Source organism: Rhipicephalus sanguineus, chromosome 4 (assembly GCF_013339695.2).
Source record: "Rhipicephalus sanguineus isolate Rsan-2018 chromosome 4, BIME_Rsan_1.4, whole genome shotgun sequence".
Lineage (NCBI taxonomy): Eukaryota > Metazoa > Arthropoda > Arachnida > Ixodida > Ixodidae > Rhipicephalus > Rhipicephalus sanguineus.
In genome coordinates, this window is record NC_051179.1 from 59,950,356 (window position 1) to 59,966,508 (window position 16,153).

The 16,153-nt window shown below is 43.5% G+C and overlaps 2 protein-coding genes across 4 annotated transcripts in view; one reads left to right on the forward strand and one right to left on the reverse strand.

The window, feature by feature from the left end:
- LOC119391235 (cytochrome P450 3A41) overlaps nucleotides 1-3,605 on the forward strand; it is a 43,153-nt gene extending 39,548 nt beyond the window's left edge. Inside the window, exons 12-14 of the mRNA XM_049414632.1 lie at nucleotides 862-999; nucleotides 1,813-1,975; nucleotides 3,477-3,605. Of these exons, the coding sequence (XP_049270589.1) occupies nucleotides 862-999; nucleotides 1,813-1,975; nucleotides 3,477-3,572 (397 nt within the window). The 3' untranslated portion in view covers nucleotides 3,573-3,605. The remainder of the gene's footprint in view (nucleotides 1-861; nucleotides 1,000-1,812; nucleotides 1,976-3,476) is intronic.
- Nucleotides 3,606-4,602: 997 nt separating this feature from the next.
- LOC119390066 (uncharacterized) overlaps nucleotides 4,603-16,153 on the reverse strand; it is a 220,911-nt gene continuing 209,360 nt past the window's right edge. For 2 of the 3 annotated variants that reach the window (XM_049414630.1, XM_037657600.2), the window contains exon 9: nucleotides 4,603-10,436. In XM_049414630.1, coding sequence (XP_049270587.1) covers nucleotides 10,386-10,436 — 51 coding nt within the window. In that variant the 3' untranslated portion in view covers nucleotides 4,603-10,385. The remainder of the gene's footprint in view (nucleotides 10,437-16,153) is intronic. The other variant, XR_007415763.1, reaches the window with a different exon arrangement.

A 16,153-nucleotide genomic window follows, 5' to 3' on the forward strand; every position in this document is an offset into this window, starting at 1 on the left:
TTCTCAGGCACAGCTAGCTTTACACCTCATTGCACAGAAAAAAAAATTTACTTTTCAGAATATCTGATGCTTTTGTAAATAAAGTTTTTGATAGCGCAAGTAATTCACCTTCTACATTTTTTGTGCTGCCCTCTGCCGCCTTGGTAGGGTTTTGGTTGGGGCCGGGACAACCAGTATCGCCAGAAGAAAAGCCTCCGAGATTATGAGACGTTTCGCGACTTTTCCGCTAGGGGAAGGGCGCATGCGCAGTGGTATCGTCAAAAACGCGGATTGGGAAGAAATACGAAAAGACACACTATTCACTTGTAGCACTAAAAATGTTTACTTACAGTAGCGTACCAACCAGCGCGAACTGTCAGGATAACATAGCTTCTCGGTTGTATGGTTCCTTAACGTTGGTCAAACATCGCCGTACTACTGCATTTTTTCCCACCTGTTCTCTAGGCAAAGAACTACGAAAGTCCAAGCAAAATATTTTTTTAAATACACGAAAGTAACTCAAGACTGTCTGCCTAGGCAGTCGCTTCACCAAGCTAGACAAAATTGCTCCTCATAAGTTCGCTTCAGTCTTAGTTTTCCACCATAAAAATAAACCAAAAGACTTTCGCAAGGGACTTATAGACGCATGGAGCGTTGAGAAACGATGAAAACTGAATTACTTCCCTCATCCACAGTGGATGAAACCACGTTATGGAACAGTCGTTTTATCCAGCGTACGTGTTTGCTCCTTGTGCTATTCCTCAGCGTGTTTGCAGTTAGTCTTAAAGTGCGCCATCGGTGGTGGATGAACTTATTGAGCTTTGCATCTCACGTTAAGTGAAAGAAAATGATCAACGGCTGTTTTCTCCTTTTCTTCTCCAGCCTGACGAGACGCTGTAACCAGGAAACGACACTGTACGGGATAGATTTCAAACCCGGAATGTGCATCGAGATACCGTTGACAGGCGTTCATTACAATCCAGAATTCTTTCCTGATCCTTACACTTTTAAGCCGGAAAGGTAGGTTGTCTTCTATTATTCTGAGAATGCTAAATGGTAAACAATTGAAGCGTGTTCGGAGAAACCAACGAAGTTTATCACTTTTCCGCATTTTTTTTTTGTTTTAGTACAAATGTTTTCTGTTTCATATACCGCCCCACTGCCTCTTATTCTAGACCTTTTCTATTCTTTACAAAAATCGTTGGCAACGCCACTGCATGCGTTCTACGTGTTCTAAACGGCGCACCATTACACTAGTATATGGTGCCTTGCAGTGAAAGCAGCGGATTCCGATGCTCGCGTTAGCGGCATTCCATTTTTCCAGTTGCGAAGCTGCTGACGAAATCTTTGACTCTACTTCGATCTAGGCTAATGCTATTTTTATAATAAAAGGCCGCTTCACATAGCTGCGGTATATAAAAAGGAACAGGAAGGGTACTTCTAATATCTTGAGAATTTATTGCTAAAATTGTCTGACACACAGTAGAAATTTATTCACAGCAGAGCGAGCATCCATAGGAGTGCTCAATAGAGAAGGTTCCCAGAAAATAAGTTTCCAGGATTGCGAAATTTCATCCCAATTGTCGAAACAGTATTGCTAGAATATTTTCCTAAATATTTAGACTTTGTAATATTAAATAACGTTTTTTTTTTTTAAGGCAATATAGACCGAAGGAATGGGAGTGCGCCACGCCGTCCCTTGGCAATAAAAATTTAAGGCAGCTATCGTGTGGTTCAGCTCGGTCCTTCTTTTCTATCATCCGCGTTAATTTTTGCCATAGACCCACCAGCAGCATAAGTCGGCTGCTAGTTTTGAATCTTATGTCATTGCAGGTTCTTGCCGGAGAACAAGGACTTGCTCAAGCCGTACACTTTCTTGGCTTTCGGCGCGGGACCCCGAAATTGTATAGGATTGCGCGTTGCCCTCGTTCAGGCCAAGAGTGTGCTCGCCTGTTTATTGAGGGACGTCCGCTTCGAGCGGTGCAACGACACTGCTGTAAGTTCTGCGCACAGTACCACCACCCTTTCGGTGCGCGACAACCAAACGAAAAGCAATGTTGTTTCACTAGCCATTGAAGATGATCGTCAGAGTTAAAAACTTTCGGAACCACAGATATCGAATTGACACACGATTCTTGCAAAGGTTATGCTGCTAATAATAATAATAATATCTGGGGTTTAACGTCCCAAAACCAGGATATGATTATGAGAGACGCCGTAGTGGAGGCCTCCGGAAATTTTGACCACCTGAGGTTCTTTAACGTGCACCTAAATCTAAGTACGCGGGCCTCAAACACTTTCGCCTCCATCGAAAATGCAGCCGCCGCGGCCTGGATAGGTTATGCTGCTAAAACTACTAGAATTGACTGGGGCTACGTGGTGCGCATCCAAGTCTAAACAGCGCCATAGTCAGGGCAGCGAGGCACACAAACAGCAGCGCTGGCTTTCAGCTAATCTTCATCGCATGCTCGCATGCTGAACACTGAATATCAATGCATACAAGAGGATATGGAATCAGGAAGCCATTGAAAGGGAGCACATATTACTTGCTGCTACCAGACAAGATAGAAGTTCAGGGGAAGATAGAGGCTAGAATAGATGAGAAATCATTGAGCAATGAACCTTGTTGGAGCCAGCTGTCCGGAAGGAGACTTCGACACGTCCCTCTGTTGAAACATTCGCTCCAGCAACATTTCCTGTTCAATGATTACTGACTTGTTACTGCCACACTGCACATGCTGACTTATATGAACTACCGTGCAATGAAGTCAATCATAGTTGATTTGGAGGAGGGGTGATGTTTAATTCTACGTTAGAGGTCTGGGTGTGGCAAGTGACGTGATCTCCAATGTAGCGACATCCTGCATTCAATGTAGAAGTATTCCGCACCTACTATCGATTAAGATTATCACCATAAGCGAGTAGCTGAGCGCTTCTAGAAAGCCATTTGCTTTATTAAAAAAAATGACGCGTTTGACGGGCCGAAACTTTTCACAGTAATATTTAGGTAGCCTTTGTTTTTTCAGCGCCTAAATTTGTAGGGAAGGCCAACAAAACTGTTATTCTCAAGACGCTTCATCTGTGTAACATGCGCGAGGTTTCTCAACACGGTGCAACGCACACGTTTTCAAATTCTTGACAATATGCATGCGAATGTATTTTTTGTCTACTTTTTAGTACATTTGTAAAAATAAGATGCGTTGCGCCTCTTTAAACGATTAAGTAAGCGCTATTAAATTTAATACGGCTTTTCAAAAGTAATTCCAATCTTAAAGGAGCAGGTTGCAGGATTCCAACTCACTCCCGACAGGAGGCAGTTGGAGTTATATTATCGTTAATACGAGTAAGTTTCTTGTTTATCTAAAAAAATGTTTTTATCTAAGACATCTACACTGCAACTGATGCCTGTAATTTCTGAACCACTGAATTCATAGACAAGTTTTGCTTGAATTGTGATTAACAAGTACACAGCGTAAATGTCACTCTCCTTATTACAGGTTCCCGTGAAGTTTGTTCCCCAACGCCTTCTTTTGGAACCAAATCCAGCGGTGAAGCTACGTGTCGTACCACGTCGCTCAACCGTGCAAGAATAGTCCTGCTTTAGTAAATGCACCAGCATTTGCTGAAAAGTACTCAAGCTGTAGTTGCCACTGACTTCGTACCTGATGCATGCCATTAGTAATGTATAAAGTTCTTCAACAGTGTCAACAAGCGCATGAGCTCGTATCTCTCACTATAATAGGACTTTGTAAAATGTTTTTCAAATATGCATTTTATGAATGAACACGCCAATGCTAAAGGTAACCTTGAATGGTATTCATTTTCCAACTCAAAAGTTTACACACATGGATGATAGTCCGTATTTTCTTGTCAACAACATAGTAAGCATTGAAATTTTGCTTAGGCAGATACGTGGTACATCAGGTACATACACTGCGCTCATGAATTGTGCCAATCAACATTTACTGTTCCATGTATAACCTAGCTGTGGTTAACTCCAGATAATCGAAGGTATGAGTGAAGTGTAAGTCATACCGAGTAATGAAGGAGACCAGATATGTTACGCAAAAAAGAAACCTTGCTTCAGCGTTTGTTTTCATTGCGTCTCTTATCTGGTTTCCTCCGTCCTGCTTGGTCTACGGACTGCAGTATGTACTAAATAAAAAAAAAATCTTTTGGATATTGCACGAGGTCCTTAGGTTGCACTATATCTTGTAAGTGAGACACCGCAAAGGAGATCACGGCCAGCTGTTAATGAGTTTGTTAATAACTTGTTAATTTGTGAATGACTACGAACGTTGTTAGACCATATGTGTTACTGCATACCAACAAATTAAATAATACCTTGGTGTAAACGGGATTGTCTCACATCGTCATCTCTTCAGATATGATAGAACTGCCCCAGATGTTGCAAAATGTCTATTCAGAGAAGATTATGTAAATATCTGCCTCGATTTTCTAAGAGAAGTGGACATGACACGCTGGGGCAATGAATCAAACTACACGGTGCAAAAATCCAATGAAATAGGCAGACTTATTACGAGCGATCTGTAAGTGTTGCGATTTGGCAATGTTGAAAAGCAATGTTGCCTAATTTATTTTTAAAGAATCAATACCAAGTGATTGAAACGAAGGAAATATCAGCCACTTTAATGAACATCAAATGCGCATTGAAACATCTCTTTACACAGTCAACCACACAACAGTATATGCGAAAATTCGTGAAAATGAGCACAAGCTTGCGCCACAAATCACACAACCACTGTACATGATTAAGTTACAAGAGCAAATAAACAAAATAGGCACGGAGGCTTCAGCATAAAACATCAACGTCAAACACTGCGACACCTCCGGTGGTAATAAATAAAAGAATCGTGATGGCATGCTTAAATAATAACTTCGTGATGTACTATTACTCGCTTCAACCTTAAACTCCTGCAAAAAAAAAAAAAGAATCTACTCAGGCTAATGTTTGAAGCCGTCACAAGGCAAGATAACTAATAGCCCAACGCCAAGCGACCCAACTCCATATGTCCCTTTCCAATACAGTACAAGAGATCACAGCGTTATGGATGGCCAGCTAAAAAGTGTGTCGCATATTACATTGTAGTAAGTGTTTGGACAAACCGCGAGACAATTATTGCCAAGGCCTGCCAAAACCTTCTTCGAGCCAGCCCTTATTGTTTGGTCCATAAGCAGTGTGGAGGGCAAACTGTTTGAGCAAGGTTCCCTGTCCAGGCATCTCATATGTATTGCGTGATCTTGAGTTTGAAAGCAGGCAACGCGACAACGCGTTTCGAAAAGTCGGGGCAGCCGCAATGGACAACGCCGCAGCGCCTGCCTCAGAAGCGAAAAATAGACGCTCCATTGGACGAATGACGAGAAAATCCACATGTCAGAAAGTCGATCTCAGAAATTCGGAGCCGCGTTAACTTTAGACCGAATAGGAGAAGCGATGTTTGCGAAAAGAAGCTAAGAAAACGACAGAATCTGAATTCTGAGAAGCTTACGGGTGTTGGACCACGAAAGCTTTCCAAAAAAGGCTCTTGCATCCAACTGTATAAGAGCCAACATTTGTTGATAAACGAATCAGCAGTAGTCATAGTTACTTCATTAGCACTCTTGATAAACACAATGAGTGCATTTGTGACTGTGTGGTATTCCCATCCGTGTGTGGTTGATGGAGGGAGTGCTGGAGCCATAATGCAGATAGTAGAGTTGAGCAGCAATGAAGCCTGTTTGCACTTATTAGGAATGTCATATTGCACTGTACCGTACATGCCTCGTAAAGACACAATGTTCTGTAAAAGCTTAGATATCTCTATGGCACACCACGTAGCGTCACCATCGAAACAATGTAAATACACAACGAAAAACCCAGAAAACGCTCAATTTACAATGTACCACTGCAGCCATATTGAATGTTCTCGTTGACAAATTCCAGTAGCCTGTTTTCTGACACCGGGAACGCGCGGTGCTAATCAGTCTTTCTCTAGTTTTCTGGTAGGTACATAGGCCACAGAAGTACGTATTTCAAACAATCGGGTAGTGATAACGATAAAAGAAAATGCCCCACAAAAAACCGTGCCTATACAGACAAGAGTTTCTTCTAAACAGCGCCACATTTGTACTTTCTTTCCGCTAGATACAACACATGTTGTCACATGATGAACAATGTGGAATTAAATGAGATCATTTTCATCTATTAACTTTATGAACACCTTACGAGCCCAGCACATTCTTTTACTAGTCAACTTCAACCGTACCGATAGTGCCTTTTCGTACTCATTAATGAAAGGCTGGTCCACAAAGCCCTTTTTACGTAAGCCAATATGAAATACAATGCGCTGTAACGCAGCTGTGAGCAAACTCTGCGCGTACTGGAGAAGTACGAAGCCTCATTACTCACTGAAAGGGCACCATGACTTCACAGTCGAGAAAGTTAAGTTACTGCAGCGTAGTTACGATACCCCTACCTAGTTAACTTGCAGTCCTAAACAATGACTGTTCTCCAGGTAACAGCCGCGGCACCTTATTGTGTCGATACCGCGCTTTATTTTGGCATATGTGAGGAGCACATGGCACAATGCGCATTGAATGTGCACTGAACATGCGCACGGGAACATGAAACCAAAAAGCACGAGGAGCTCTCAAAAAAGAGCCTCTGATTGTCCGAGAAATGATTGCAGAGAAAGTACTCCATACCGGTGAACTTCAGCGTTTCCTACAACGCCATGTCATTGCTGATATCTGTTCTATGGATTTACTCTCGGCAGTTAGCGAATTACCGTCGCTTAAGGAGTAACTGCAGATGGAGAACGAATCAGTCTAGATATTTAAATCATACCTTCAGAAACCTATCTTGGTCTACTAATGTCAGGAGATTGAATTAGCTCCTGACTTAGTAGACCAAACGAAGTGCGGACTTGTAAATTCTAATCGGTCAGCCAGGGAAATCATTGTAAGCCAGCGTAACCACTTGATGTTCTTGCAAGTCTCGCACGCTTTCTTTCGACTTTCGAACTGGATTGACAACAGCTGTTCTAGCAGGAACTCATCCATAGGATAGTTTTTAATATACTCCGCAAGTTCTGAAGTTCTCCTATGGAACTTAATATTTCAGAAGTAGAGCAGTATCTATAATTATGAGTCGACATCGAAATGACACAACAGAGGCGCTGTGTTGTGTCATTTCATGCGTCCTCGTTCATTTCGTACTGTGCAAATATGTCGACTCTAGATCACCAACTAGCCCAAGCTACCGTTCTATCATGTAATTATCAATTACGATGCTCCAAAGTAACAAAAAAGTTTCGTAGCTCAAGGGTGCTGAGTGTGTTTTATTCCCATCACGCCCTCAGATTTCGTTATAAAGTACGCAAAAGCTGCGTGAGACACCCTGCACTCACTGTGATTCCACCAACTTTGGCCAATTTGTAACTTTTTTATTCGAAAAAGTTATATTTGACGCTTAAGACGTGAGGGAGAGCTAATGTGTTCCTTTAGTTTCACTTGATATTTGCATTTAATGTCCCTTCAAGCTCAAAGCGTAGCGTCGCGAGTCCGAGCCCTGCATAAGACTGACAACCTGCGTAATTCGAGAATTATTCGTTCCGGCCCCACCGACGAAAAGGGTTATTTTTTTGTCCCTTTTATTTCGCTTCAGTTTATATTATAATTACTATACTGTAGTTAAAAACAACAAATAATGTCCCCCATGCTTTTCTTGGCTGTTGGTCTATAGAAATTATTTGGTTCTGTATAACTAAGAAACGAGCCCCTCGAACAAACCTGCTTGTTTCGCTCTAACCTTTGGCACCATCTCTCAGATAAGGCCAATAGAATACGCGCAAGTCAGCTTCTTTCGACTGACGGTAGCACGAATTTGAGCGTGAGAATAAACTTCACCCTTTACACAGCCTCACACCGGCGGGGTTACCGCATTGTGGCACCCATGCCGCAACACTGACGCTGTAAAGCTGTTCGGATACTCCCGACATTGCAAAAGTTGACCAATGCGGTACATGTTCACATCGTAATACGTGTCTTTTCTGGGCAGTTACAATAAACCTATTTTATGCTCTGTTAATTCACTCCTGAGACACCGAAAATCGCCACTACTCGGGGCATCTAGGCTCCGGACTGACGAGTCTGCTGGACATTCGCGTAAACGGACATCGGACTCTGTGATAAAACACGAGGAATACAGTGGCTACGCAGAAGCCTTACCACAGACGAGGGACATACAACCCAGACGAGCCGTTTTAGGAATGTGCACTCTCATAGGTGTAAACTCTTACGCTTGCCTTATGAACTAACGATTGTTCAACCCGAATATTCCTTCGAATTTTTCTTGGACTGCGAGGCTTTCCTTCGGAGAAACCTACGTACGTTTCTCTGTCGTTTTGTTGCCGCAGTGGGGTGTATATTTCATTTCATAAGCCTTGTCTACCTCGCGAGCTTCTGAGGAACCAGGTTACCATACTGAGAAACTGTATATGTATATATAAAGCGTACCGGGCTGATTACATCGAGAACTCACCAACATCATCCTGTGACTTGAGCACGTAACATGGACTTTTATTTTTCTTAATATAGATTTCCTATATAGAACAACGCCCTCTGTGGCCCAAAAGACTAGGCTTGGTTTGTAGAGCTGGAGTGAAAGGGAAAAACAAAACAAAACAAAAAAAACCTGGCACCACAACTTGCAGTAACTCTTATACCACAAATATATTATAGTATAAAGTGTTTCCACATTACTCAAAGGTTACTAAAAGTACTGAAACTCGTACATCGTTCCTTTCGTTTTCATAGTTTATCTATAGACGCTGACTCGATTGGATCTGTCCAATAAAAGAATACCGCTGCAGTATTATAACCGTATCAAGTGAATCGAACATTGCGGCGTAAGGCACTGCCCAACCATGCTTTCTCTCCAAAAACTTTGTCAATACCTGTAACTACGTGGCAGTGTGCAATCATTTTAGACTATAGTCATTAATACACTTTTTTTTCTTCAATATGGCACATTTGGCGACTTATTAGGAGAAAAGTTGTTGAGTGATACATCAGTGTTTTCATTTATACTTGTATGGCTATATCATTCTTTACAAAGAATAAAACTCGGTGTCGCAATGAAGACCACGATGCGGCATAAAATAAGACTCGGTGTCGCAAAGAAGACCACAGTTTGATATGTATCTCTTTCACCTATCAAAATAGTGCTTGTAAATATGGCTTCGGACAGCACCACTTTAAACATCCTGCAGTCAACATTGTCAACAGCAAATTCATTCATAGAGTAAAAAAAAGAACTATTCTGGGAATGCCTCAAAAACGAACAATGATGGAATGACCCAAAAGAATGTACAACAAGTTAACTGAAATTCCTTAACCGCCATTATGCACGCGTATGATTCAAGTTTTCTCGCGTACAAACCGAACAAGGAGAAACACACAAAAAAGGTAATGGGAGTGTGGTGAATATGAGTGTTATGCGGTACGCAACAGGCATGCCATCATAAATAATGTTCATCGTTAAACACACCTGAGGAAAGGATAAAAATGATGCGCGTGAATCTGGTAAAAAAACAAACAAACATAACAAAACTTTGAATCTCGCTGTATACCTGTCACGTGTGTCACTAGTTGGTCACTGGCGAAAACAATACAATTCCCAATGTCTTTGGTCACGGCGTTGAATAAAGACCATATCTCACCAGATATCATTCCAACCAAGCTCGCGAAATTCCAGAGAAAAAAACAAGAACAAAACGAAGGAAAATGGTGCTAACACTGCTCGTGCCATTCTTCCTCATGGGTAAACTGTTCGCAACCTCAATGCATCGTCGAAAGCTTGACAATAGAGTTCGTGATGTCGCGAACAAGTTCTTTTTTTTTTCTCGCGGCCATAATTGAAACGTAGTGTAGTAGGAAAGCAAAGAGTTTTGACTAGAGCACGGCAGTAAACGTGGAGTTGACGGTGTAGCGGCATCTTCTCAACCAGTCACGATGTAGCAGTTGTCGGAGGAGTCGCAGACGCGGTATAGTGTGAAAAAAAAACACACAAACACGATCGCGGTACACGCAACACAGCACGCAAACATATGGCACGGCACACACAGATCGCTAACACTCCTGGGTCCCGCATCAATCACTTCTTCAAGGAGATTCTCCGCGTGTTCCATCAAGCGCCGCGCAGCTTTCTCCCAGCCGAGGTCTTGCTTGAGCTGTACAAAAGAATCAGCCTGATGAGTTTGGCGTGCCCAGCACGAGATCAGTTCTGCTCGCTCAACGAAGCAGAGCGCACAATATTGCTGCATCACAGCAATATACATGCATTTCGCATCTCCGTATCACTTTTCTTGAGCGTTAGACCGCGGAGAGCCACAGCGACACGACACTCAACGCTTGCTCCCCATGCAGACGCTGGAATGGTTAACCCAGTGGTTCCTCTGAAAAATAAAACGGTCAGACAAAAATGAATCAGAGTCGTCTTGTAGTTTGCGCGCCTAAAGCATTTCACGTATTACTTTTTTACAAACCACATGTGCCGCAGTCTTGTCGAATGTGGCACATGGCGTGTGGCAGAAAACTTGGAAAACCGAAAGACACAACAAAAAATGCGGCACACTATAGTTGATTTCGATATGACTGATTTTTGGAGTTTTACGTGCCAAAACCACGATTAGGACGTACGCCGTGGTGAGGGACTCCGCATCAGTTTTGACCAGCAGGGTTCTTTACCATGTGTGTTAATCCATGTAAACCGGGTGCACGCGCATTTCGCACCATCGACATGAGGTCATGATGGCATGTGGCCGGCAATCGAAACCGCGTCGCCGAGCTGCGCAGCGCGACAACCTATCACGGCGAGAAGACGAGTAATGTGTCGTGTCCTTCCACTGCCCGTGCATGATTCACGCTGCTGTACTCAATATGTAGCAGATACAACGTTGATCAAATCGTAGCGAGCATTTGCACTCACTAACCGCTTTTAAAGACGATAGTTTTTCTTAGGGAACTTAAACGCAGAAATTTTGGTCTCTCTGTCTTTCTGTTTGTCTGTCTGTCGACCGATTCAGCCACCTGGCCAAAGTTGAACCACTTGCTTACCGCCCACCCATCTTGAACTGGTACGGCTGTTCATACTTGTGAACGTTGTCGATCAAAAAGTAAATATTACCCATATCTGAGGCGCAACATCACTAGGCAAGTATTAGGGGTGTGTTCCTTTAATAGAAAATACATAGATACGTAATTCTAAACACCCTAGTTTCTTAAGTTGCGCTGAAAATGTGGTTGCGCTGAAAATGCCTATGCGCGCCGATGAACGTCCTCTGCCACGCAAGAAGGAAACCCTCTGCACAAGCTCATGTTTCCCGACATATTGCCAGATGGCGTCCATATCTCACGCAGCGTAATGCAGCGCCGCCTCTATCGTCTTTACACGGCATTTGCAGCGGAGCACGCAGACACGCGGCCAATTTTTTTAGTAAACCATTGCCCAGCACTGCGCCACAGCAGGTTAGTGGCGTTTATATTGATGATATGACACGGTACTTCCAGTGTGCAGCTTCAATCAAACTACGCAATATACGTAGCTGGACGTACAAGACAACGTGTACATGGACTTAAAATAGCACAAGCATATTATTTACACGCAGTTTCAACGCCTGCGAGCTATCTAAAATTCTCAGAAAATCTCGACCTTCACCTACGTGATGCGTCCTCTCAGAAGACCAAAAGAACGAAAAAAATAGGCTGGTCAACACCACGTCTCACCGTATCTTCTGCTTTAATAGCATCGTTAAACGCTGAAACGAACATTTAAAGTGCCCGCAAGTAAAGCACCGCCACGGTGGTCTAGCAGGTATGGTACTTGACTGCCGACCCGAAGGTCGCGGTATCGAATCCCGACCGCGGCAGCAGCATTTAGATGGAGGCTAAATGCAAGAGGCCCATGTGCTTAGATTTAGGTGCACGTTAAAGAGCCCCAGGTGGTCGAAATTTCCGGAGCCTTCCAGTGCGGCGTCTCTCATAATCATATCGCGGTTTTTGGGACGTAGAATCCCAACAAATATTACTATATCTACAGCATTTAACGAAACAAGATTTTTTTTCTTCGGTGCTAACCAAATGTACCAGCAACAAAGTCAGACGAAGTTAAACGGACGTCAGAGAGCGTAGTGCAAAGGTTAATCTATCACCATAAAAGGGTCTAGGACTGAGCCTGCTGGTATGATTTCATGACTGCAAAACAGCGCGAAAAACGAAGACATAGGAAGAATAGACAGCACCAAGCGCTGTATCACTAACTGTATCACTACGCTTAACTCGATATGGCTCTAGCAAGCTATTTAGCTATTCACCCATAAACTTGAAATCCAGCGACAACATCACACAGCAAGAAGTGACTGGCAACACCATCAAGGCACGTTGACACTGATAATAGTCCCACTATTTAGGATACACAGGGTACTGGCAATATTACATGAAACACTCTGTTAGTAACCAAGTGCGCTCGGAAGCCATATGACAATAGTTTAATTTAGACACTAGGATTAGAATTAAGCAATGTCCGCTATTAAAGAGAATGTGCAAAATATACCGGAATCAGTGGTATATAAAGTTCCTTGCGGGTTTGTGATCATGGAATGGCAACAAAAACAGTAACAAGAAAAAACAAAACACACCGTTTGTAGTTTCTTCTTGTGTCCTAGCTTCCTGTTGCGCTATGCTACAAGTCATTGCATCAATTGAGATGTTCTCTCGACGATACCAAACCTGATTAACAACTAATGCCAGTAGCGTGTTATTTTTAGGTCCTACAACCACCTATTGCTCAGGCCACATTGTGAGGCTGTTAATTTTGCAGTTTCCATTCGTTACAAAAAGACGGCGCTTTATTTCGGAATGAACTTTTTTTTTTTCACTAATTTACATTACGCGTACCGCTGTAAATGTAATACAATGTCTATAGAACGTATAGATGCTCGAAGGGTTAAAAACAACAAAATAATTCAATCCAAACAAAAAGCATGCCCACTGCTGCAGACTAAGAACACAAGTGTTACTAATACATTCTTGTATAACAGGGTGCACGAAACAGTGTGCAAAAAAGTGCACAACACGAGCGCACAAAGCGCTCGTATTGTGCACTTTCTTGTCCTTGCCTTTTTTGCGCTTCTGTTATACAAGAATGAATCAGTACCAACCAGCTCGCGTTTCTGTTTTGCTTTAAATGTTACTAAGTAAGGTTGCACCTTCAAAAACATTCTGTTAAAGGTGTCGCCGTTAAAAAATTATGTAAGAGACAAAAAAAGAACAAGAAAGAAACAAAAATGCACTAGAGGGAAAACGTGTAGAAGAACATAAGTGAATAAGAACCTACCTGCACAGCCTGAATGAGATGGTATGTAAGAAAAAAAAAAAGCAAAATAGTTCTTAGGTCCGTGTCGCATACATTCAGTGCATGTGCAGAGTAGGTGCAGAACCAAACATACAGATGAAACTCAATCGAAAATCCTCCTAAATACAGTGAAATCGTTTACAATACTAATACGCGGTAGGAAACGGAGACTTCTTTCCAATTACATGCTTCATTCAGCTGAAATCTCGCTAATTATTTTACTTCAGAATGTAGAAGTACCGAACGTTTCACTACCGAAAACATTTTGAATGCATTATGAAGCGAATAGACCGTCATGGAAAAAAATTGTTTGCCAGCACAATAATTTCTGTGCACCACAGCTCTCCGCATATTTATTTATTTTATTGTTTCTAAGCTTACGTGCGTGTTAGCAGGTTCTAACACATGGTGCTTGTGCATCATGCCTGTCGGTCTGTGGCTCTATTATTATAGGTAAAAATTATTATGTTTCGAGAAGGCCGTGGCTGTGACTTTGGCTCATTTGGAAAATAGGGTTCGCGTTTAGCTCTTTCATTGACATTTCCGCTGTACAAACATGCTACGCCACATACAGCTTGTTGCTTCGTTCTGACAATGGAAGTATAAGACTTTTCCTTTTCTCTTTCTAAGTTCCTTGCCAAATGTTCATCGGCAACCACTTCCGACGACTTCTTTCCACTTATCCTGTCAATTACCGGCTACCGGTTCGGTTTCATGCTTTCGCACTGCTTTTTTATGCAGTCGACATTGTACTCTTCGATTCGGTTTCATGCTTTCGCATTGCTTTTTTATGCAGTCGACATTTTACTCTTGTCCCCAACTTTACTCTTACTTGTTACTCTTACTTGAATGTCATCGCGAACTGCTGCAGTTGTATGTCTTTCCTTGAGCTACCGGACGAAAGGTTTCTTGTGACTTGTACAGGAGTTTCATGAAACTCTACTGCAGTGATATAATCACATGGTCCTGTATTTTAGACTGCACGTTGGCATGACACGTCTATTCGTAAATGCTTACAAGCTGTCGTCCCTCTTACGTCGCATCATATCTTGGAGGCGCCACATCATCGCAACGCCTCTAAGAGATGGTGTGGCCACAACGCGCGCCCGTCACTCTCGGAGGCGGCGGGAACAAGAGTAGAACGCGATAGCGTAATCGGACCGTGTTCGTATCGCCTTCCCAATCGCCTTCTCGGTAGAGACTAAACCGTGTCGCAAGGAAAGCCAAAGTGCGAACGCTATCCGGCTCCTATCTTTATTTGCATCTGCCTCAAATTTTCGCTCACGGACACAGCTGATTTTTGGATCACAGCCAAAGACGCCGCCGCCACCGCCGCCAGAATTTCTGCGGAACGCGTTAATAAAGAAAACAAGTCAACACGATCTGCTTATTTTGTAAAGAGGGTGCTCTATACAGCATGTCGGGAGTGTTTTATTTATTCACAGGCATGTGCATGTCTGCAAAATTTTCACTATCATTTATGAGATTAATTAAATAAACATTATTCAACTCATATTTCCCAGAATCAGATGTATCAAACGACCTATTTCAATGATGCATATGTTGTTATCTCTTACTGCTTCGGTGGATGACTCGCGAGTTCCCACGTTCACTCTAGCAAGTGCGACCGAAGAGTCGTCATCCCAGCAAGAATAGTCACAGTTTCGCCATGTCACGAGCGATAGCAGACGACGCTCTGTTTGTGTACCGCGCTTTCGCGCGAAGAAAACGAAGAAGATCGACGCCGAGCTCGCGCGCGCTCGGGCAGCTTCGAGGAATAAAGAAAAGGGCCTGGCAGTCCCTTCCTGGTCTCCAATGTGGGTCGCCTTTCTCACGCCGCCTCGGAACCCATATTATCCGACGGCCACAACAGCACGTCACATTTGGCGCCCAACGGCTCGGGGTGAGCTAAGAAGACGTTCATATTTTCTATGTGGGGACGTCGCTCTCTACGCGCTCCGTTGGCTGAACCACTGACTTCAGGACTACGTCGGCTCCGTGAACCCAAGATGGCGACCGCCCCGTGTTCCATAGACGTGTTCGAACAGCTGGATGACGCCGCCCGGGTGGAAGCCTACAGGTCAGCTGTGTCCGAAGCCGATGCCCTGAAGACCGAGGTGGATCAGCTCCGGCGCGAATTGGAGGGACTCAAAACCATGATTTCGAAGGACCGCGACGCCGCTAAAGCCGATGACGCACCACAGCCACCTCTTGATCCGCAGCTGCAGGCAAGTCGCGACTTCTTTTGCAACCTGCTTGCTCCACTTGTAGAGCGCATCGAGCGCTTGGAGTCGAGAACGCATGAGGATTCTGACGCCGCATCATGCACGAGTGCGGAGGAGAGTAATGCGTCGATGAGTTTTAAGCGCCGTTCGCGGAATCAACAAAGCAAAGCCAGAAGCGATAATATCAAATGCGTGTCTAACGGTGAAGACGCTCGCGACCGACTTTCAAGTTTCGCGGCGAGCTCCTTACCGCATCTCGGGAAAGATCTAAACGCCCGGTTTCACCAAGTTGATTACTGGTTCAAAACCTTCAGCGTTCCTGAGGAGGTCGCTATACCGTTCATTATTTCGAGGCTCCCAGCTAAAGACTTTACATGGATGCGTCACCACACAAAGGTGGCTGCTATCACTACTTGGGCTGATATGAAAGCAGCGTTCCGCCGACGTTATAGCATGGATTGCGATGTAACGTCTAAGCAGCGAATGTTCGGAGCAACGCAACGCGCTGGAGAGTCCTGCACAGACTTTGCATACC